We start from the raw sequence: 23,736 nt of genomic DNA, 5'->3' as shown, positions 1-23,736 counted from the left end.
TAAATATGAGATGTTGTCTTTGCATCAATGTTTAGAAGCTGCACAGCGGTGCTTTGAGCTAAACGTTTCTGCATGCTAACATACAAAATGGTTCTCTTCAGAGGCTGAGGTTCTACACAGAACTCGAAGGGTTCTTTGAAAGACTAATGGTTCTATTAAGAACTCCTTTGGAAAAAGAAGTTCTTCAAGGATTGCTGAAATCAGTAAAGGGGTTCTTCTTTTGAATCTCTCATAGTGGGTTCTGGCTGAAACCTTTCATTCTTTATGTTGGGTTCTAAATAGAACTCTCTGAGAAGGTTCCAAGTAGAACAACTATAAATGGTTTAAACAGGAACCAAAAGTGCTTTTATGTAGACAAGCTAAAGAACACTTTATGGTTCTAGTTAGTAAATTTATTTCTAAAAGTTACTATTAAGGTCATGTTCCATTTCAGTCAAAACAGACCGAGGTTGCTGCTCCTGTCCACTGGAAAAGCTCTGCTACACTAAATGGAACAGGGCCCTTTAACATCCTGCTCAGCTGTTTTGAGCGCATGTTGAGTCACTAAGTCTTAATGAGAAATGTGTGGAACTTAACCTGACTGAGGCATCTCTACCGCTCAGTTCAGGCATGTTATGCTAAAGAAATCCACTAGGTGTCGCTGTGTCTTTAAATGGCACGACTCCTGACAGGAAGTTCAAAACAAAAGTCTCTCCTGAGTTGTGGAATCTGTTTGGTGTGATTTTCAAAGGTAAGCATGTTTTTTTTTTTTAACATATTATAGTGTCAGAGGTCTCACTGAACAGCCTGAAGCCTGAAACATTTACCAGCCAAGCCTCAGCTGCTTTTATTTCCAGGAAAATAAAAAAAAGATCAGATTGGTGCTCGGTATCAGTACACAAAGTTCAGGCACTGGTATCAGGAAAGAAAGATGGTATTGAAACATGTCTAGACATGATCAAACAGCAAACAACATGGCCAGGAAAGGAAAAGGTTGCATAGGAAACGATAAACAGAAAAAAAAAACAAAGTCTTTGTGAAAAATATTTATTAATCAGTGAGTTCAAATATGACTAATCAGTCATGGCTGCACAACATCAGAACAAAACACACGATTAGATTACAAATGTTACACCCAAAAGCTGACACGGTACACATACCATAGTGTCATTAAAGAACAATAGTGACTGTAAAAACAGTAAAGTGCTGGCAAAACAGTCCATGTCTGAAACAGTCAGGACATATTGCACATACAGACACAGTAGCTGCAGCTTGTATTCGGCTTTTAAAGGGCAGACAGAGAATTAAAGTTGCCTTAAATGTGGTGGCTGAAGTGATGATTAATAAGACGAGCGTGGACTTGGGTGGAGTCCACTGACAGGATGTTACTCACAGGAAACTATGATTGATTTCAAACATTCACACCACAGTGTAGGCACTTTTTTTTAAGAATAGTAATGAAAAAAGGCCAAAAATAAACCACAGAAAGCAAAAACAACTCTTGCACATAAACATCAACTCCGATTTTGTCCATGTTTGAGACATTAATCTGTGCGTTTCTCATGAAAATCACGAGGCAAGTTTTGTGTGGTAATTCTTATGTCTTCTGTGTTTTCATGTAACAAATTTTTACTTAACTCCTCTTGAGTTCGCTGTATTTATTCATCTGTTTTATGTCGCAAACTCCACCCGTCCTGTATGTAGCAATAAGCAGGTTAAAATAAATCCCTCAGAACCATGATCAGGTGTGAAACTTATCAGTTAGTCCTTGTTCAAAGTAATATCTAATATGAGATGTTAGTTGTATTTGACCCATGTGTCTTTTTTTAGGTGACATGCGGCCAAATTGCCTCAAAAAGTACAAACTTCATACTGAAAAGTGAAATGTGCTTTGGTCCATTTGTTCGGTAAGTGCATAATTTGAGAATCAATTGGATTTTATATTTCATACACTTACTGTTTGTGTCCCATTTGCACTTTCTTCTCTCCTTTCTGTTCAAAGTGTCTGTAAACAGTCTGACCCAGCAGCTCTGCCCCTCGGTCGGGTATATAGTCGTGTCCTGGATTGTCAAATTCTAAAAGGACCTTTTCTGTGGTGAAAATCAGAGCAGCATTTTAGGAAAATTAAACCGTCCAACCGTCCTCACGCTATAGCGGGAGGCATCAGTAATGACCGCTGTTAGCGGCTGGTTTCAAGGTACTGCAGAGCATTTCATAGAACAGGACAAGCTGACCTGGAACTGTAGTGAAAGGACACTCACAGAAAAACATCACTAAACCAATGATTAAAAAAACTCTGCATGTCTGCGTTTTTATAACTCCTCAAGGTCAGCAGCAACAATGCAGGCTGATGGTCCACTGCACACAATGGAAATGCAAAGTGAAAAACTGGAGAGTGGTGTCAAAATGAACAAAATGATGCCTCGATATATATAAATAAACCCAACTAGGTCTTATTTAACACATTTTTCCTGCAATAAAAATGCAAAATTCTCTTAATTGAGACAAAAAGGACCATATTTTATCATATTAAGAAAATCAGAAGCACAGTTTGACCTTAAATCACGTCATGCTGCTGCTTATCAGAGGTAGCTCAATGATTCATAAGAAGCCAAAACCAAACCTTTTTCTATATGAAGGCACTTAAATTTCACCGTGAAAGATTTTTCTTGCTTGCTTGCTTCTTTTAAAGTATATTTTGGTTATAGTTTTAAAGGGTAACTTCAGGGAATTTATTTAGACCAGACCACTAGAGATGGTGACTGATAGAGTCTGGTGGTTTTAGGAAGAGCGATAAATCTGCCGTTTCTGGTTAAACAAAAATGATCTTACTCTTTAAAAAATGTCTTTCCATGTTGGTGGCGGACACAAAAGTCTGAGCCTGTCAGTGGCAAAACAAGCTCTTTTAATAGATGTATGTTTTTACCTACATGTGGCTGACCAGCTGCAGCGGTCTCAATCAACACTGGACCAACTTCTAAAACTGTTGTCCCCACTAGTCACTCAGACAGAAGAAAACATGAGAAAATTGGGTCCATGTTAAAAAATACCAAAGTTACCCTTTAAGGCTTCAGACTGCTAAAAAAAGAGCTGTGTCCTTCACACTTCACGAAGATAATTTTCCAGTTTTTAGTGTGATTTATACTAGACATCTAATTTGTATGTAAGTTGACTTGTGTTCATTTGCAAAAACAGATAAATGCCTTTCTCAACCAGCACCACTTAAGTGCACACAAACTTGAAGAAACATGATTTATGAAAACTAAAAGTTTTTGAGATATCTTCTCAAAACAACCCAGCACCACTTTGACTGATATTCTCTGGAGTGCACAAAAAAAAGACATGACTTAGGAAAATAAATAAGAATATAGATGTCTGTTTTTGCAAATGAAGCCTTTGTTTAAGTATTTTAGAAGGTCTACAGTGGTAATTTATCACGCAGAAAAACACTTTTCTTTCTGCATGCAGGTCAAAGGTCACCCCACTGTATCAGCCTGCCGTTCAGACTCAAGAAGCAGCAGCTGCCAAAAACCAGCAGAGGGTGAACTTGTGTTACACTGGAGGTTAACTGAGAACAGTTCACCATGGAGTCAGATTACATTTTCCAGTATTATTATCTCATGTGAGTTTCAATTTAGGACTTTGTGTACCCATTTCCACTCAGCCTTGCTTCTCTAATCCATTTAGTGATGTCCTGCATTTCCCAGAATTATTTAGTAAACTGTAAGGCCATTAGTACAGAAGGCAGACAGAGTATGTACCTGTGTGTTTTTATAGATTTAGTCTATTGTTTCCTCTCTGTATGCTACCCTCTGAGTGTTGCCCCTGCGCTCTGCAGGTTCGCGTCCTTGTGGCTGCTCCTCTGGCAGGCCGGCCGGTCCTTCTCCCACTGGCAGATGGCGTCGGTGTACTCGACTATGACCTTATCCATCCAGGTGAGGGGCTGAGGGAACAGCACGGCGCCCTCAAAGAAGCCCAGGTGGCCTCCATGCTGGGTAAGGGCAAATATCACGTTGGGCATCTTTTCTACAGATAGAAGAAGAAGGAGTCTTATTCAGCAGTGTTTCTGTTTAATCATGACAAACAGCTAATTCAGGGCGAGACCGGGAAAATAAGTTGGGGCTGATTTGTCTGTGTACCAGCCTTATAAACTACTCATGCCATGGACCGATCATCAGAGACAAACATGACATCAGTTCAAACTGCACAGTCACTTGTATAATAAATATACAAACCCTCCCTGATTTCATAGCGCTATAATTGGCCCCGGATTTAAGTGCAACAAAGATTAATTTTTTTGCACTTTTTGCACTTCGTTGTCTCGCCTTGGTTTTCGGGTCAACCACCCCCAGTTATCTGGTAATTAAAGGCAGCCTGATCGTGTCGATGTGAAGGTAAATAATTAAGCTCTCTGCCGTGTGGGCGTAACGTTAAAATGGCTCAGTGACTGACTGTCAGGTCAGTGGCCAAAGACGTCCGGTTTCCGCACAGAAATGCGCCTGCCTCTTTCACTTTCTGTTACTCGACACCACCCTACACACTCTCTCCTGTTTATGTGTGGAACTACAAATGCACACCATTAAAGTGTGTGTTTGCAGGTGTGCATGCACATAAACACTCTGAAATTTAACTAAATATTTGTCGTTACGCTAGGCACTAAATCCAGGGCTATGTCTCTAACTCTTGTCTCCAGTGTTGCACAGAATGATGAATACTGTCAACAAAACTTCTAAATATGATCTCTGAAAAGGCACATTTTCAAGAGCTAAGAAATAATTTATGCAGTAGGCTTTAAGTGGGTTTTCCTCTATGCAAGAGGTCTATACAGTTAAGTGTAATCACTAAGTTCAATCTAAAAAAAACAAAACTGGAGATGATAACACCGTTCAAACTTAACTGACCTTATATAAATAATTACAACCCAGTTACTGTGAGTAAAAATTAAAAGAAAAAACTGTCATTCTGTGCATTGCTGTTTCTTTGAAGTAGAGGACAAGTTTAGAATTTCACTTGTCAGGGTCTAAGTCATTATTCACAGTGATTTACACATGCAGGGGCCAGTGCATGTGACCTGCTGAGGCAAGACCAGGCCACAGCCCCACACACACACACACACACACACACACACACACACACACACACACACACACACACACACACACACACACACACACACACACACTGCTCTATATATATAATCCAACAGCCCAGGCGGATCACATGGCCCTGAAAAATTCAACAAGACTGTCTGTGCTGGGCGGCGTTGAGCAGATCGCTGCAACAAGACTTTATCAACACTTAAGACTCCGGCTCCAGTGTCCACCTCCAGAGGACGGAGGACAGCGGGTTCATTTGCTCGACACTAGTCTGAGCTTGTCTCACTGCAAGGACAAGGTTTTACTGTTGAGTGCGTCGTTCTCTGGGAAACGCACAAAATATTCAAAACAAACAACGTATGAGCCGCGATAGCAGCAGTTTAGTTAACCCTTGCACACTGCTGCATAAAAACAAGACGCGTAGAGGAGGAGATCATGCTTGCATACTTAGATGAGACTGTTTTTATAACATGGAAATGATGATGTTTTATTTTCATAGGTTGCTTTAATATGTGACCTATTTTCTGATTGGTCTACCAAGGCAGGTTTGAAACTTATGCTGCATTCCATTTATTTTGGACGTGGGAAGTCAGAGCTGGGAATGACGTTACACCCAAGTTGACCATGTTCCAGTACAAGTCAGAAAACAAAGATGAAAGCCTCCATGAAAACCTTTGTTGTGCTTGATAACAATGTTTTGTGCATACAAGTCCTGCACCATCATGTCCACAGCTAGAAGTTGGACAGAACTGTGTTTACAATAAATAGTGTAATAGTGCATTAGTGCTCTGACTTTCTGATTTGGAAATCTGACTTCTGGGGGCATTCCAGTTAAAATTTCCAACTGGGAACTTGGATTTGATATTACTGAAACCTATGAATAACTATACATCATGATGAATGCTATATGTGATATGCACCCTTGCATAATACTCCAAATACTTCTATTGATGAGTAAAATCTTGTCAGCACAAACCTGCTAGTGTGCGTGGGATAGCCAGCAGTGACTGATGAACTAGTGGGTCGTCTGAGGAGTTAACCAGGAGCAGAGGAACGGTGACCTGGAGATGAAACCACAGTTAGTTTCTAAATGACTTTGGTCACACCCTGCTTCTGGAAGGAGCAACAGGCCGTGGTTACAGTAGCGGTGCAACAGTACTATAGTGGTACCAGTGGGAATAGCAACAGTAACAGTAGAAGTAATGGCGTGAGAAGCAGTAGTAGTAAGCCTGGTAACTTCAGCTGTTTTAAATTTTCATTTATTTAATTCAGTCATTCATAAAAAGACTTTTGAAATCAATGCTAATACAGCTTCTTCTGAGAGTTAGATGAAAAGATCAATACCACTCTTGTGTCTGTGCTTTTGGTGCAGAGTTACCAGTCTAATTAGTTTAGCTTAGCTTAGCATCAAGACTGAAGACAGCCTGGATCGGCACTGGTGGACGGTGAGGAAATGCCACGAAAGCGCCCTCTTGGATGCCCCTATGGTCGATAAAACATGATAAAGTGCCCTTTATTGTGCCCTTCCAGTAGCTAAAACATGGTAACCTGAACATGATTCACCAAAATGGTGCCACACTGCATACAGCTGGTGCCTTTTTTATTTTTCCACCACTGTGGCTCAAGATGTCAGTTTGTGGTTTTAAGGAAGCTGCAGAGGAAGTCAGGTTGCCAAGCAACCAGCAGAAACACACTGGTATGTCAGTAAATAATTACACCACATAACTTCCTGTAAAACCAGATACGGTGTAATGTGTGAACTGCTGAGTATTTGAGGCACTGGGATGTCATTTTTTGAGCTTTGGACAGACAGACTAACTGTGCCCCATGCTTTCAGTCTTTATGCTAAGCTAAGCTAATAGCCTCCCAGTTCTAGCAACATACTTAATAGGGGAATAAATCTGTTTCATCACAATACAGTATTATATAGATTCTCTGGACAAAAAGTCTGCCACGATACGATTTTAATGTGAATCAATTCAGGGGTCTTGATCAATATCAGACAATATTATAATGTCCATTACTTTTATGTCAGCTCACAAAAAGTAACTACATTATGATTCAACAATTTTATGCCTGAACTCTTCCAGACATTAGTGACACAGGCGTGCCATGGGAATTTCAAAATAAAGTCATGTCTTAAAGATAAATCTTCTCACCTAACTCTCAAAGAGAAAGCGTATAAGAGATTTTCCCAAAATGTCAAACTATTCTGAGCTATAGTAACTGTACACACATTCTAGTTGTAGCTGTAGTAATAGTAGAGGACTAGCAAGAGTAATATCAGACTTAGCACCACTTGTAGTCCTGAAAGTTGTAGAAAGGTTGGTCCAATGGTAGAAATGTAGTAGAGTGGCACTACCGCTAAAATACTGTATGTAGTACTGTATTGTCTGCAGCAGCAATAGCAGTTGAAGTGGTATTGACAAAGTAAAGCGCTCAAGCTTTCGGTGTACAAACATCACTTACGTTGTGCATGTAGTGCACACAGCTCTCCTTCTCGTAGTACTCCTTCACCGAGCTGTAGCCGTGAAATTTTCTGCAGTGCAAATCATGTGAGATCATCAGTAACAGAGATAAGAGCTGTCGAGTTTGGAGCAGCCATTAGCAGCCGAATCTAAATGAAAATGCATGTGACCTTCACCTCATGATGCTGTCATCGATTTGCATCAGGGACGTGGCTGCGTACAGTCTGCCCAGGTCTGCATCACCAATGTTGCTGGAGTTCATGCCAAGCAAACTGCTCCTGTTGAACAAAACAATAATTAGGGCAAGAAGGTAAATCTTTGTTACACTCATCCAAATCACAGCTGATGGAATTCACACTATTAGCCTAGTTTTTCAGCATGTGACCGACATCTTGGAATGATTTCTTTTCTAAACTAGAACAACAGACAGCAACTTTCCTGCTGTAGAAATCCACTCCAACAACTGACCCTTCCTAAGTCTCCTTTGTGCTCCGTGCTCCAATAACAGCTTAGTAAGCTTTAAATCCAGCGGAACCTCTGTCAAAACAGCAAACAGGAAAGAAGAAAGTTGACTGAGGTTCTGCTGGGTACCAAGCTTGCTCAGCTGCTATTGGAGCACAGAGCAAAAAAGGTCAGGACTTGGGAAGCGTTAATTAATTTTGAGAAACAACCCAATAAATCTGGAAAAAAGCAAGATCGCAGCTTTATCTTGTTACTTGTTGGCAGTCAGACTGTAATAAAACAATGCTGCAGTGTATTTATGATGAATGGCACTGTCGTAAACTTAAAGGGGTTTAGTGCATCTGTAGCTGCAGAAACTGTTGTTGTGCTTCTCACCTGTGTGACAGGATGAGCTTCTTCATGTTATCCGCCAACACAAAGTTGTAGAGCCTCCGACACTGATCCCACTGTAGGAATGTTTCCTGGGCTCTGCGCATGCACAAACACAAACTTTAAATTTAAATACCACTCAGGGGTCCTAATCAATGCGTTTTTAGTCACATCCAGTAGTGGCTCTGTTCATTTGTCCTCCATTCTACTAACCTGAGGGCGCTGTAACCCTGACAGACGCTAACACAGCAGAGCACTCGGTCCTGGTTCGATCTGTTCTCACCCAGGAACTTACAGACGATGTTTCCCCCGAGACTGAAGCCCACAACCACCAGCTGCGTCTGGGGAAAAGCGCGTTTGATGTAGCCCACCATGGCCGCAAACTCCCAGGTACAACCTGAACGAAAGCGAAACACTTAAAATGACTTAATCATTAAAAAAATCAGGATTTTATTTAAAGAACCACCCCTTCCCAGTGAAAATCTTTGATACTTCCTCCATTTATCATCTCCTTAATTTAGCGTTTCTCAGTGTGTTTCTATGTTGCAGCTTTGAGGCTGTTTACACTATTAACATGCATCCTGAGTGATCTTTTAGTACAGGCGTCCGTGCACCCAGCACACATTGAGGCAGCACTGACTCAGACCACATTCAGAGGTGGTCTTGGCTGCATTTGGCCACATTCTTTTAGCAGTGTGTACACAGTGTGTCCTGGGCCACAATGAATGACTGCCTACTCAACTGTAAGTAAACAAAACACAGCTTTCTGATTTCCATTTGGTCCACTGACATGCAAATTGTGTCTCTGGGATCTCTCACCTGCCAAGACAGGCAGGAGATTTTTGTGAACACACAGTTTGTAACTGATTTTATTATTGTGCTTAGTGTAGCAGGTGATTCTTCAACGTGATTGACGTCATTGATTACGAAAATGTTTAGGTTTGAACTGCTGCGTCCAGTCAGACTCATCTGGAGAATGAGCTGCAGAGAGCAAGCTTTGCTGCAATCATCTTAAGTGTGGGAGTATTTTAGACACAGACGCAACAGTTTGGCTCAGCAAACTGGATATGAGAAATGATCACAGCAGTACAACTGCTCTGCACCACTGACCGCTCTGTCCTCCTGCAGCAGCAGTGAGACAGCAGCATACTGTCTGTCCTTACTGTCAGGACTGTCGTGATACATCAAAGTTATCATCATGTGGAACATGTTTCTGTTAGTGGAAGTCACTTAAGAAGGATTTTCCAGATGTTTCTTCATCGCCTCCTTTTTAAAAGTGAGTCTGCACCGCTGCTGTTAACATCATGCGTCATCTCACATCATCTAATATTACAGACAGTCTGTAATTCACTTTAATTATTTTCTTTGTCGCACACTGATGCAAAACTACACTGCCACTGTGGCTCCTGAAGTCTAATGTAGTTGTTTACTGTGGTGCTGAACTGAAAAAAGGGACAAATAGTTCAGTCTTTGGACTGAACAGTCAAATGGACAGTAATGGACATTCAACTGACAAAACAGCCCTAGTGTTTATTTGCATACAGAGCAGGGAAGTGAAATCCAACCAAATGTGGTCCCTCAAAATGCACCTGGAGATGCCTTCTAATGCCAGATGTGGACTGATGTCCTTAGTACTGTCCACTTGTGGTCAGGTCACTCAAGACGCATGTTAATATCAGGTGTAAACAGCCTATTTGACTCCACGCTCAACATAACTGAAACCTCTGTTTTGTTTCATTTTGCATTGCTTCCCCTAACATTAGTTCCCCTGAATGAACCCACATCAAAAATGCAATGAAGTGAACTTCCCCTCCATGGTTTGGACTTGAACATGTAATCACACCCATATGTCACTGACTACCATGTGACGATTCCCCTGGTTACCGTAGGTGAACATGCGTGGCGAGGTGAGCTCCATGTTGGGCAGGGCTCCCAGGTGGTTGAGGACGGCGCAGCGGTAACCCTGCCGCTGGGAATAATCCACAAAGGTCCGAATGTAGTTCTTCTCGCTATGGTTACCGATCCCAGGGCAGATTACCATGGTAATGTCATCTGACACACACACACATGCACAGACAAACAAGAGGGAACACATGCATAAAGATACAAAGTGGAGTCATGTGTGGGTGTAAAATTGATGTTGTGTGTGTGTGTCTGCGCAACTTGATTTAATTGCCTGCTGAAATGCATGGCATTCACGCTCGGGGGAGTTCATTAGTGGTCTTCCTGTTCATGCATACTGTACTATCATCTGATTGTGACTTCTGATCCAAGCAAGCACTTAAAACTCAGGAGGAAAGACAGGTAAATAAAAAAACGTCTTCATGAAAAAACAAAAAAAAAACATGATAAGTAGTTGTGTGATTAAATCCTACACGTGCAGAAAATCCAATTGCAGCTGCTTTGGGACTTTACCAGATCATTTAGTATTTAGAGCTGCGACAATTAAAAAAATTATTCAATTAGTTGACAACTACTCCATTAATCACCAACTATTTTGAGGCGTGATTGATCATTTTATGTGATTTCTTAAAAATCCCCCAAATCTCTCATTCAAGCTTCTCAAATGTGTAAATTTTCTGGTTTCTTTTTATGTCAGTCAATTCAAATATCTTTGGGTTGGGGACAAAACAAGACATTTGAAGACGTCACCTTGGGCCTTGAGAAACAGTGTTCAACATTTTTTGCTATTTTCAGGCATTTTTCTGGACCAAACCAGGGTTCTACATTAATGTGTTTTTTAGTAGCCCGGTCAGGCAAGTGGGCTGGACATCTACTTGCCTAAAAAAAACTTTTACTTGCCTCTATACAAATTATTTCATTTATTAGCAGTTGTCAAATAACAACAAGGACTAAACTGAATTGTCATGTTCAATCTTGACCTGCAACCTGTAAAATGTCTGACAATAGTGAAAAATGTCCAGCCTCAGTTTTGATGTCTTTCAGTGTCTTGTTTTGTCAGATCAAAACCCAAAAACATTCAGTTTAATATGATAATAAACAGAAAAAGCAGGAAATCTCCATATTTGAGATTCTGAAAACAGCATTTTCTGCCATTTTTGCATGAAAAATTACTGGAACCCGTAATAGTTTAATTCTTCTTTTATCACTTGCCTGACCAGGCAAGTGAGTTGCTAGATTCACCAGCCCAATGTAGCATTTTACATCTTTATTGTAACTCTGCAAACAACTAATTGATTAATCAAGAAAATGGTTGACAGATTAATAGCTAGATAGTAAACAGTTAGTTGCAGCCCTACTATTCGTGTCTGACCTCCTGTGCTGTGGTCTCCAAGTGCTTCAAAAAGGTCAAAGGTCGCCGTGGCCCCGTCCTGCATCGGGAGGAACTTGCGGACCCCGCAGGGCGTTGGGGTGTTGACACGTCCCATCTTGCCATACAGGGCCGTCTGGAGGTGGCCACTCTTACCCCACAGCAAGGGAGGAATGTATCTGAAGAGAAGGAGGAGCTCCATATTACATTACAGCTGTAACTGCTACCCTGAAGATGTTTCAGCACAGTCTCAGCGAAGATTATCCCACTACAGACAGGCACACATACCGCTCTAACTATAGGAGGTGGCAGACAAATCTACAGACACCGGCAGCCATGTAACTGACCGGCCCAGCCAGCTGAGTTGAGCTAGAGAAGATTGCTCATTTGTGGTTGACATTTTCATATTCACAAATCACGTAACTCTAGACACCTTACTCCCACAGACTTGTAAATGTGTTCGAAGTAAGAGGGTATCAAGCCAACAAGATTTAACATAACTTTAAAATAACGTACTCTCTGAAGTGATTAAGCCAGACCCAGGTTCACAGGATCAACGTACAGCTCATCCATGTTCAAATACGAGCAGCAGTGGTTTCTTTGGCATAAAGATAAAGCTTGAGCATTAAGTTTATTTAACACATTCCTGAGTAGATAACTAATGCGCCTGCAGACACTCCCAATGTAAACAGAAAGTAACTTTTCACACGCAGAGCAGAAACTTAAACTCCTAGTTTAGCCCAGCCTGTTTAAAGGTCTTGGGGAGTCCTACTTCATATTTAAAAAGGGTGTTTAAAGCCTTTTGTGGCTCCAGAGCTGCATGAAAGCTGACACATTTTCCACTTGAGTCAGTGTCAGCTAGGTCTAAAGACTACAAGTCTGAAAATGAAAAAATCTAGAGGGGATTGATAGAAAGAAGTGAGTTTACCAGACTGCTGTAGCCCGCTTCTCATCTTCCGATGTTAGCGCTCCATCTTATGAGTTTTCCATCTAAAACAGACGTATATATACAAGGTGCAAAGATAGCACCTATTCAGTCCAATGAGAGTTGCCGGCCTGGTGCGTAAGGCAATGAAGTTTTCGAGCTTCCGGGTTTACTTCCTGGATATGTGGCCCACTGAATATGTGCAGTACTGTTTCTCTCAGTGGCTCAGCCCATAGACTTTACATTGTGATGGCGTCAAATGTTTTCAAATCGCTTTTCTCCTGTGTTCTAACTTTTACAAATATTATTATATTTTAGAAGGATTAGGCTTTTGGGGAAATGCTATTTGGGTTGCAGGGGGATTTTTTTTCACTGCAGTACTACTAGAGGCAAAGCTGAGCAGCAATGCCCTGTCAAGGATTTATGACTGACATTCACCACAAAGTTTTGTAGTACACATTTAGTTACATTAAGTTACCAAATGTCTAACCACCTAGTATACATATTTTTTCTGTTTTTGTTACATTTTATGTACTTCATTTATTAGTCAGTTTATACGAAAAATGTTCATGTCAAACATGTTATTTTATTGCTCTACGTCTGTTTTTCTCATTTTTGTGTAGGAAAACTACTCTGCTGGGCTTCCTGCTTAACAATAGAGAATGAAAACGAACTCTCTAAGGTAACATCAGGGTCTCCAGGTCAAATCTAATTCATTAAAATTATGTCATGTCCACAGTCGTCACTCCTACATTGTTCTTAATGATGCTGTCAGATGTTCCATTACTTCTTTTCACAGCTATCCTGAGAAACCATGTAAGTGAATCTTCGTCTATCTCCTCCATCGTGAGAATCTCACTCTCAGACACTGTGAGCTCGCTGATCTGTAACCCTGCTTCTGTCAGAGGCTGTAAGATAAACATCGACTTGTGGGATTATATTGTTTAACCGACCAGATCATCGGGTATCTCAGGTGATCAAAACTCAAATAACAAATTCAGAAGCCACCCATTGTTTCTAGTCTTTAAAACCGGGACTGGATAATATAAATAAACACTCACTCTTTGGTCAGCATGGGGCAGGATTTGAGCAGGTAGCGGCTGAGCGGCGTGTCCTGGTAGGTGATCTCTGGCGCTGCCGTGGTGCTCTTCAGGTTCAGGCAGCGGACGATGACGTAGAGGACGGTTGCCACCGCCGCCAGCTTCACGCCATCAAACATGGCGGGAAGCTCCTGGCCGAAGGTGTTCATGTCTGCGTCCTCGAGGATAGTCATTGTGGAGACAGGAGAGGACCTGTGCGCAGCATGTTAGGAAAGCACTTAGATGACTTATTAAGCTCTCACAGGAGGTGCAGTGCTAATTAGACATTAATCTCAAACATCTTAATAGCCTTTTGCCTTAATTAAATATCAGATAAATATAATATTAGAGCTGCAACGATCAACTGATTAATACAAGTACAAGTATAATTGTTTTTTAAAGAAAAAAATGTCTCTGATTCTAGCTTCTCAAATGTGAATATTTTCTGGTTTATTTACTTCTCTACAACAGCAAATAGAATATCTTTTGGTTGTGGGCAAAACAAGACACTTGGGGATGTCACCTTGCGCTTTCAGCAGTTTTAATCCTTTTCTAAAATTTTATAAACTCACCAATGATAAAGTACAAACTGAATAAAACTAGTAAAACTATTATTATGTTTGGAGGCCCCTTTGGACAAAATAAGTAGTGTTACCACCATAATTACCACTAAATATAACGTCAAAAATAAAATGATCTAAATATAAATCTCCTTCCGCTTCTATTTAACTGGTTAATGTACTACTCACTGTAACTTTTCCTGGGAAACTGTAAACAAAAGCTTGTTCAATCTGATTTCATAGAGCTGGTGGCAGGCAGTAAGAATAACGCAGATGGTCTTGTTTGCTCATGTAGGTTATATAAAGTAAGTAACAGAGTAATAAACTGAGACTGTTTTATAACCAGTTAAAACTCCTGACAGTAGCTTTAAATTAAAGTATTTTATCAGAAATCGGATTAAAAAAAATAATACAGATTCCATTAATCATAAAAATGCTGAATATCGGACCTGATGACCTCTATTATCAAACAGCCAGATTATCTACTGCTGCTGTTTTGTGGATGTCTACCTGACGAAATCTACACAAAACAGTCAGTAAAACTGAGCCTCCTTTATGTTTTTTTATTCATTTTGGCTGCTTATCTCAGTCAGCTGGTGCTTTAAGGTCCTACATGGGTAAAACAAAGGAGGAAACATGTTCTACTCACTGCCTTTTTATTAATTAAATCTCTTGAGGCTCTTTACGGTGCTACCAGCCAGGAGTGATAGTCTACTGAATTAGTTTATTTACCCTCCTCGACATACGTGCTGTGGTTACTCTCCTGAGAGAGCTGCAAGCCCTGAAAACATGTCTGGATTCTGATTTCAGCGGGAATTTTTGCTTTCTCATGTTTGTCTAAAGTCTGTGTCAGAATCTCTGATTCTGCAAACAGACGTCCCGCAGCAGGCTTACAATGTCTGGTACAAAATTTATATATTTTTTTTTAATTCTGTTTTTAATTGTTGTTTTCCACTCATTTTAGTTTCAGTAAGTTTCCAGAGTGAGTTTTCTTACCTCAGATTAGTTTTTATTGTTTAAAAATGTTTAGTTTTAGTTTATTTTCTTAAAATATAGGGGGGTATTTGTTAGGGGAGAGATTTAATAAGTTCAGAAGAGGTATTACAATATAAACAACACTTTGTGAAGGCAGTGACATATATGCACAACTGTCTCCTCATGCATGAAAAATATTTCCTGTATATTTCTATTTCTATTTTATTTTATTTTAGATAGTTTTGTAAGTACACAATACTGTTTCAGTTTTTCTCCCCTAAATATTAACCTTTCTTGACACAAAACTTCAGCTATTGGAAGCTTTAATTCAAAGCTCTGATACTTTTTTAGATATATTTTACTTTACAGAGATGCTCTCTATCAACTTGAACAGTTTTTACTCACCTTGTTGTCTGACTGTGAAGAAGACGCAGTGGTTGCGGTCCCTCCTTTTTGAACCTAAAGTCTGCTGATGCTCATTCAGTGCTGAAAAACACAGTTAAACCTACTTTACTAACAACTTACTGAATCCAGTGCGTCTGTGAAAACATTAAACAGACAAAAACGCTGGAAGAGAAACCAGAAAATGACCGAACAAACAGACAGCTGTGTTCAGGTTAGCTTAAATACGAGTCACATCAAGTGTGGCTGTCTCAGTTTCTTCAGGTAAAACTGTTTCTAAAGGTGGTCGAGGTGACGCTGAAGGCCCAAACAGACACAAAGACAACGCGGACATTACTGAAAGTGCATGATGTTTGTTTTAAAAGTACACAGAGAACATTTCCCGTCTTACCATCCTGTCTTTTCGGAGTCTGTCCGGGTTCTGGTCGGATCCACCCGGAGTTGAGCTCCGTCTGCGGACACCGTCTGTTTACAACAGAGGAGCAGACTGACCAGCAGTGAGCTCACGGTGCGTTCAGTGCTCTCAAAAAGCTCCGATTTTTGGAAATTCAAGAAGCCAACGATTAAAACAACAAAATTTTGCCTATTTTCAGATTACTTTAGCGCTTAAATGTTCATCGCATACACAAATCAGTCGTCGTGGCTTATGTATAAATTAAAATCTCTTGTTTTGAGTCATAACCTATTTGAGTTTCCGTCTTCGTTGAGGTCGTGCTAGCAGGATATCCGACATCGCCTGAAGAGAGCATGACAAACAGCGGTGTAGCTTACTTCCTAGTTTAGGGAAACTCTCAGTTGCCCAGTTTACAGTAACATGCTGTGGTTTCACTGGGCTGATTCACGTCCGCCTAATTATAGACCATTGTCGGCCTACATTTTATAACGACACACAAATATAATTTTCCGGTGCAGAGCAAATATCCGGATAATGTCCCACAGTAGCCTAATAATAATCTACAATAATTGAATAAATTCACACAAACTTGCCACAAAAAGACCGTATTGTATATGTAAATATAATATCGTGGGAGCGTATGTGATTCGACAAGAGATTAAACATGTAAGTATGACAGTGGTGGAGGAAGTTCTCAAATCTTTTAGGGGAGATCATAGGCAACTGTAACATTTTTGTTGCCTTTTTCTTCATAACTCACAGATTAATTTTAAAGTTTATTACTGTCTTTTGTACTGTGAACTATAAAATCTTGGTTGGACCCTCACAAATTCCACATCGTGGTGCTCTTTAGAAAAAAATTAGTCCATCCACACAAACTACAATTAAATTGCATTTTGGTCCCATTATTGCAAATGTCCTCATAACTTGGGAGCTAGTGACTAACCACAATAATTTAAAACAAAGTGCCTCTATCATACTCCAGCATTTCACAATTATAATTTGTTGCTTGGTGGACAGACGCTGGCCTATCCAATATGGTCAAATAATGGAAATTACTTACTGGGAGGGAGATTGATAAGGTATTATAAAATCACTAATTGCTGACATTTAGATGTGTGTGTAGATGACATGACATGACGTGTGTAGACATGTGCATGTGTGTGCAGTGTATATAAGTATGTGGATTGTGTATACAGGTGCAGGTGTGTGCCTGTATCTTTGTGCATAAGAAATTAAGTTCAGGTATACATGGATATGCATGTTTGTATATTATCTGCACCCTAGGTACTTCTGTATACATGCATGATATAATATGATTTAATTTAAGTTGAATTATTTTAAAAATGCATTTGTATATGTACACACATTTCCTGTTTGCTTTGTCATCATGAACAAATGAAAAGCTCTTCACAAAAAGAACTCATGTAGTAACCTACAGAAGTCATCTTTTGATGAAGTATCTGAATTTATCTGATATTTAATTAAGTAGAAATATAAAGTAGCGGAAAATGGAAATTGAATTTGAGTAAAACTACTTCGTTGCTTTCTGCCACTGAGGCGGGACGACAGCAGCATCAACAGATTCCTTTCTTTGTCATCACACGTTTAAAGTGTGTGTCATTAGACAGAAATTAGAGACTGTAATTTCCAGTCACACATCAGTCATAACCTCTTTCATTGAGGACTGTAACCACTGGAGGGCGCCATCCACTAATGGGACACACACTATGACCTGTTAGTATTCATTCAGAGTGTTCTTCATATATTTTTTTGGAGAAATTTGTTTATTGTCATTGTAAAATTGAGTATAGGTTTATTATAATATAATTACAGTTTGTTTATGGTGTAGGAATGCTGAATCTATGGAAACATATGATATCATAAAGCTGAATATTTTTGCAGACCAGCAGTGTGACACCAGATTCTGTGACCCAAATAGTACATCTATGGTAGGACAAACTACCCCCTAAACCTAAATCTGATGCTGGAAACCTATTCCAGGTCACAGAATCTGATGATGGGTCACAGAATATGGTCTCACTGACAGCATATAGACTCATCACAGTTTCATATGAATTTACCCCACAGTTACCAAACCACTAAGATAATATTTCAAATTTAGAGAGGATGTGTGAGGAATCACACAGTTAAACAGCAGTGTAGATAATGAAGTGAAGCTGCTATTGCTAGCCACTCATTTATTTTTATTTAATTATGTTTTACAAATACAGCCACGTGTCTTTGAATGCAATAAAGTCGCATACACTCATTTTAAGCAACACTGATGAAAAATGATTGTAAAACACCATAAGCTGAATTCAAAGATTTCTCCTTCTGCTATTTAACACCTGTTTTTTCTTCATGCACAATGTTCTGACCTCCTTATCAAACCGTGAGAATAGACACTATTGTCTTTAAAGAGATGTCTGCCTTCTCTCGATTATGATGGAACTAGAGGCACTCAGCTTGTGGTGTTCAAAGTGCCGGTTCAGTTATATTCAAGAGAAGGCAGAGATCTCTGCAGCTGATATGTCAAAACTTGGCTACTCATAGTGAATAAACAGCACCACAGGCCAGCGGAAAAATGTGTATTTTTTATTTTGGGGTGAACTGTCCCTTTAAAAACGATAATTAGGAATAAAAAGGGCCAGTAAAAGTTAGTAAAACATTAAGTACAATCATTAAAAGGTAAGAATGGAATAAAATAATAATTAAGACCAATAAAAAGTAATAAGACATGAGTTGACCTGTAGTCAAGCTGTAGTTCACTTTACATTGTATATCTTCACTTCAGTTTATATTGTTGCACTTATTTGGTCTGGTATCGTTCTACTGAACCTTTTGAGCAAAAACAGCTGTATGAAATATGAACATCAAAATGAGGTTTCGGTTGAATTGTAGCTTTTTGCGCTCTTCCAGGGAAATTATGCCACAGGAACGTGGCTCCCTCCCTTCCTCGATCATTTCACCTCTTTATCTGTAACGTTTACAAGAGTGAATCCTCTGTCATGTTTCCAGAGAAGTGAAAGGGGCTTGGTCTTGTTTTTGCGTGGGAGACGGAAGTGAAAATTCACTGACAATCATTTATAAATTTCTTGAGTAGCATTTCCCTTTAGGTACAGCGAGTATACCACGTTTTCACGAGGTTTGAGTTTGCAGGATTATGCTGCGCTCCACACTGTGGATCAGGATCAAACAGGCCTCTGTCATATTTAAGTTCCATCTAACCATCATTAACCTCATCCTCTGGCTCAGACTCAGTCATGAGAACAAGCTTTGTCTGTTACAGTACAGGAACATCAGAGGACGCTGCCATTGTGGAGTCTCACCACATTTGACGGCTGCTTTACGTCAAGCGGCCCACAGCGCACATGACTGTCTGATCTGTTCTTATAGCTACACGACTGTACGGATAAAGCAGTTTTTTTTCTCTCTGGCCTCTGAGTTTCACAGCTTAGGGATTTTGTCTTTCTCTGAGGCGAAAAATAAACCAAGAGGGGTTTAAATATCTTTGCTGAAACACACGTCAACATCACGGCAGCGTTGTCACTATAGGGAGGGAAGCAGTGACACTTTGGCTACAGGAGAAGGAAATCTCTCTTATCCCTGCTTTTTGCTGTCCGCATCAACTTTCCACATTTTCCCGAGCATTAGCAGGTATTTATGAGACATACTGTGGTTGTTACCTGCTGTTCGGCTAATGGCACCATTTTTATAATGCTCTCAAGCCTGAGTTTGAGAAAATGCTCTGTGCTGCTTCTAATGCGATGGTATATATGGTATGGTATGTATGAACTATTTTTATTGGACAGCAGAAAGTAGATACTGACAGGAAATGAGGGCAGAGAGACAGGCCTGGATTAATCTGCTGTGGGGACTGAGCTGTGTCCCCTACTGAACCACCTGTTTCAATCACTCTCTCCATGCATTTTGTATGTTTTATCTGGTAATAACATCCCCAATTCCCAAAAAAGAAAAAACAGAAAAATAGAATGCAATGATTTGCAAATCATTTTTTGATTCATATATGATATTCTTGCAGCACTTAAAAAAAAACTGGAAAGTTGTGGAATACTCAGAAAACTGAACTTTCAAAAAGGCAAACAGGTTAATTGGTGGCAGGTGATAATATCATAATTGGGTATTAAGGGGGCATCCTCGAAAATCTCAGTTCACAAACATGGATGGGTTTTGAGAAACATTGCGCGGGCAAATAATCCAACAGTTTAATTAGGAATTTAGGGATTTCACCATCTACAATCCATAATGTCATTAAAAGATTCAGAGGATCCAGAGAAATCTCTGCACGCAAAGGGCAAGGCTGAAAACCATCGTTGAATGTCTGTGACCTTTGACCCCTCAGGGTGTATAAAGGGTACTACATGGGCATGGGAACACTTTGGAAAACTGTTGTCAGTGAACACGGTTTGTAGCTGCATCTACAAATGCAAGTTAAGACTCTTCCATGCAAAGCAAAAGACATATCAACATGGGCAAAATACAACAATGGAGACCCTGGACGGTCGAGCAGCTGAAGTTGTATATAAAGCAAGAATGGGAAAGAATTTCCAGACGTCAGCGATACATTTTGCACCTGCAACACAAAAACATTTCTGATTGCGTTCAGTTTTGCTGCAGTATGACACGCTCTGTTCAGAATCTTAGATTGCAAGAGCATCTGCCTCCAATTACATGAGCCAGAGAGTACACTTGAACAAATCTGTGACCACTCCTCCACATCAGTGTTTTCCTCAAGATCAACTTCCCATTTTCTCTAAGTAGAAAGATTAACATCCTGAAAAAGCTTTCAAATATCTATCTATGGGAACTTGTTCAGTCAAAGTCTAATTCTGACCACATCTTAACTTCTCTTTTTCCATTTCTGCATAAACAGAAGCTACTGATACGTCATTTCCCAGAATATTCTTGGTTTGCCTTAACGTAAAATACTTGTGATAACCTTCTTTATTACATTTACACTGAATTTAAAGGACAGAAAGAGGAACAAACTTTTCTCAGTTCCATTTGACTTCCTAAAGTGAAATATGCTCCTTTTCATCTTTCTGTTTTTTATCTCATCAAGTCGGAGTTGAGGTCACAGAGTCCTTCACTTCCCATAATACAGTATATTCAGCCCCTGTTTGACCTGCTGCTCATCAAACTAATGAGCGGGAATGTACGAGGCGCTTGATATCGCTCCCCTGGCACAGCTTTGATGTGAAAAGGTCATCTGGAGAAGGTCTTTTTTTTTTTTTCTTTCAGCATGTGAGACGAGCTGCTATACGTTTCACACAGCATAGTTTGAAGACTCAGAGCGACAAACCGAGCATGGAGATGTGATGAGAACAGACCATCAAAGCACAGCAGCCTTTCTCTTCTGTATTTGAGCTGGTCGCCAGGCGTGAGATCACTTTAAGCTGTATTTAAATCACTTTGGCTTGTTACTAGGCTACAGAATGGTACATTTTACCCTGCCAATCAAAGCGTACAGAGTTCATCTGAGAATATTGTTGCTATGTGCCATGAAAAGAAATGTAAAGATGAGAGGCAGAATAATACTTCCAAAGCCATTAAGCAGGTAAGCTGACAATCATGTGACTGCTGTTATATTTAGTCTGCTTTTGTCTCCTAAATTTGGCGCAAGATGCAAAGTTACATCTAAACCGTATTCGTCCATTGAAGAGGAATGAGATGAAGAAAGAGCGATTGAATCACACCCATTAAAAACAATTCTTCGCCTCACGCCCACTCCCTCTGAGAGCACAAAAATCAACTCTGACCCACTGCTGGATCTCGGCTCAAGAAACGCCCACAGACGAACCTTTCAGCTTCATACAATAAAACAGTGGCCTTAATCTGCATTTCAGAGCAGGGATTCATGCATGACACCACCATGGGAATTTTCCCAGAACTATTAGAGAACAGGCATGCAACATGTTTACCATACAGGCTTCATCAAAAAGTGACCTTGCGGATTAAATATGCATTGATGTGACCAGCTACCGGCCTCTTTGAATGAATTAAACAGATTAAACACATGCAAAGTCTTAATAAGCTGCTGAACAGAAAAAATGTGGAAGGAAAAAAATGAATTGTATTAGGTGTTCATAAACTGACACATCTTGAGCACATAATGTTTGGACTTACCTGGGGGAGTCATATGTTTTGTCAGTCCCCTATTAATTGTCCCTACCAACTGTCCCCTATTAAGTAAATAAAGAGGCCAAGAAACCATGGCCTTTGGTTTTCTGTGTGTTGAGAGATTTACACTTAATTTGTGGCAATTTGATGTAACGCAACAAGCACGTTATGAACTAAAATAAAGTCTTAAAACTACATTCCCCCTAGAAAAGACAGGGCCACAACATTAGACAATAATACAGGCCCACTTTAAAACTGGGGCAAGCCATGCTAAAGAAAGATGGCCGATTGTTGAGTCTCATTCCCTGGTCGTCAAATACTGACATTTTGGGTTGGAAACTCTTTCTGAGCCACCTGCGTTAAGCTGGTATTCTACTGTCCGTGTTGGCGGATGCATGAGGATCCGCTAAGGTGCACTAGGGGTCATGTGATGTACCTTTCACCATCAAAGTTTGCACTCTTAGGCTCTGTGTGGACATCCATGTACCAGCCCATTTGTTGTGACCATGCATGCAAACTCATCTGTGGAGTTTTCCATGCAGCTATTACAGACGCCGATCTACTGCTTCCTCCAAGCGGACTCCAGAAAGGCGTCTGTGGGGTCCGCAGCTGTCCATGTGCGCGTCAGTTTGGGACTATAATAGAGGCCTTATAGAGACTTCTCGTGGTTCTGATTGGTCGTTTTCATTCAGGCACAGTGGATTCATGCAATGTCATTAGAAGCACTAGGAGGAGCCAGAGATTTAGTATGTCCCAGTACATAGTATGTACAGTATGTGTAGTACGTCAAATGCAGTATGCCAAAAATAACAGGATGTCCTGCTGCATTCAGTCGGATTTTGCAGTATGTAAGCCAGCATGCTGTTCTGGCTGTTCTGATTTACAGTTCTTTGTGATGGGTGTATGAGCAAGAGGGTCAAAGTTCAAGGTGCCATGTAGCAAGCTTCAATTGTGTACATGCATGCAACAGTACATATTTTTGAAAGGGCAGCTGCAGTATGCACAAAAAGTAAAAGGAAGGAAGTATGCAGTTTGGAATGCAGAGTATTTGTCTCATTTAATCAAATTACATAAAACCAACTGAAACACAGTAAAACTGGGATTCTGCCTGCGCCCTGAGGGGAGGGTCCTGGAGTAGCTGCCTGCTTTTCTGAGTTGGTAATCCAGCCTTGTTTATCACATGTGAAACAGTGTGATAACAGCGATAAATCCACCTATCACTCATACAGCTCTCATTTATTTCTTGTGTTAAAATATTAATTTTACATGTGCTCTTCAGAGACATAAATTTGATGTGGATTTACTACTTCACACATGATAAATTCGAGCAGAGTATGACATGAGGTGGACATACAATATTTCACATGTGAGAACTTTAAAAAGAAATGTGTCTTTTCTACAGAGGTGGAGGATATCCTTACCGCAATATTAATAATTTTACTTAAAGTAGTGGCTCCATAACTTTTTCTTATATGCCCCCCTTCAGAGGCTGAAAAAAGTTTACAAGTTTTCAAACAACACACGATTTCATTAATCGATCATTAAGAGGAAGGGGAAGCAACTGATAAAAATAGAATCCAAGTTGAATTTCTGTGAAATAAAGGTCAACATT

The 23,736-nt window shown here is 40.1% G+C and overlaps 1 protein-coding gene across 1 annotated transcript; it reads right to left on the bottom strand.

The window, feature by feature from the left end:
• Positions 1-1,010: 1,010 nt before the first annotated feature.
• On the bottom strand, positions 1,011-16,126 carry LOC146316984 (monoacylglycerol lipase ABHD2-like). Its single transcript, XM_084734252.1, has 11 exons — positions 15,978-16,126; positions 15,590-15,670; positions 13,632-13,862; positions 11,649-11,824; positions 10,259-10,426; positions 8,588-8,771; positions 8,381-8,473; positions 7,720-7,821; positions 7,545-7,614; positions 6,052-6,136; positions 1,011-4,005 (listed from the first exon to the last, which is right to left on the bottom strand). The coding sequence occupies exons 3-11, from the start codon at positions 13,841-13,843 to the stop codon at positions 3,785-3,787; spliced, it is 1,311 nt and encodes a 436-aa protein (XP_084590378.1). The 5' UTR covers positions 13,844-13,862; positions 15,590-15,670; positions 15,978-16,126; the 3' UTR covers positions 1,011-3,784.
• Between the last annotated feature and the right edge of the window lie 7,610 nt (positions 16,127-23,736).

This window comes from Lutjanus erythropterus, chromosome 13 (genome assembly GCF_056507025.1).
Source record: "Lutjanus erythropterus isolate fLutEry1 chromosome 13, fLutEry1.hap2, whole genome shotgun sequence".
Taxonomy (NCBI): Eukaryota; Metazoa; Chordata; class Actinopteri; order Lutjaniformes; family Lutjanidae; genus Lutjanus; species Lutjanus erythropterus.
The sequence above is the reverse complement of the archived record's forward strand: the minus strand, read 5'-3'. Positions and strand labels throughout refer to the sequence as shown.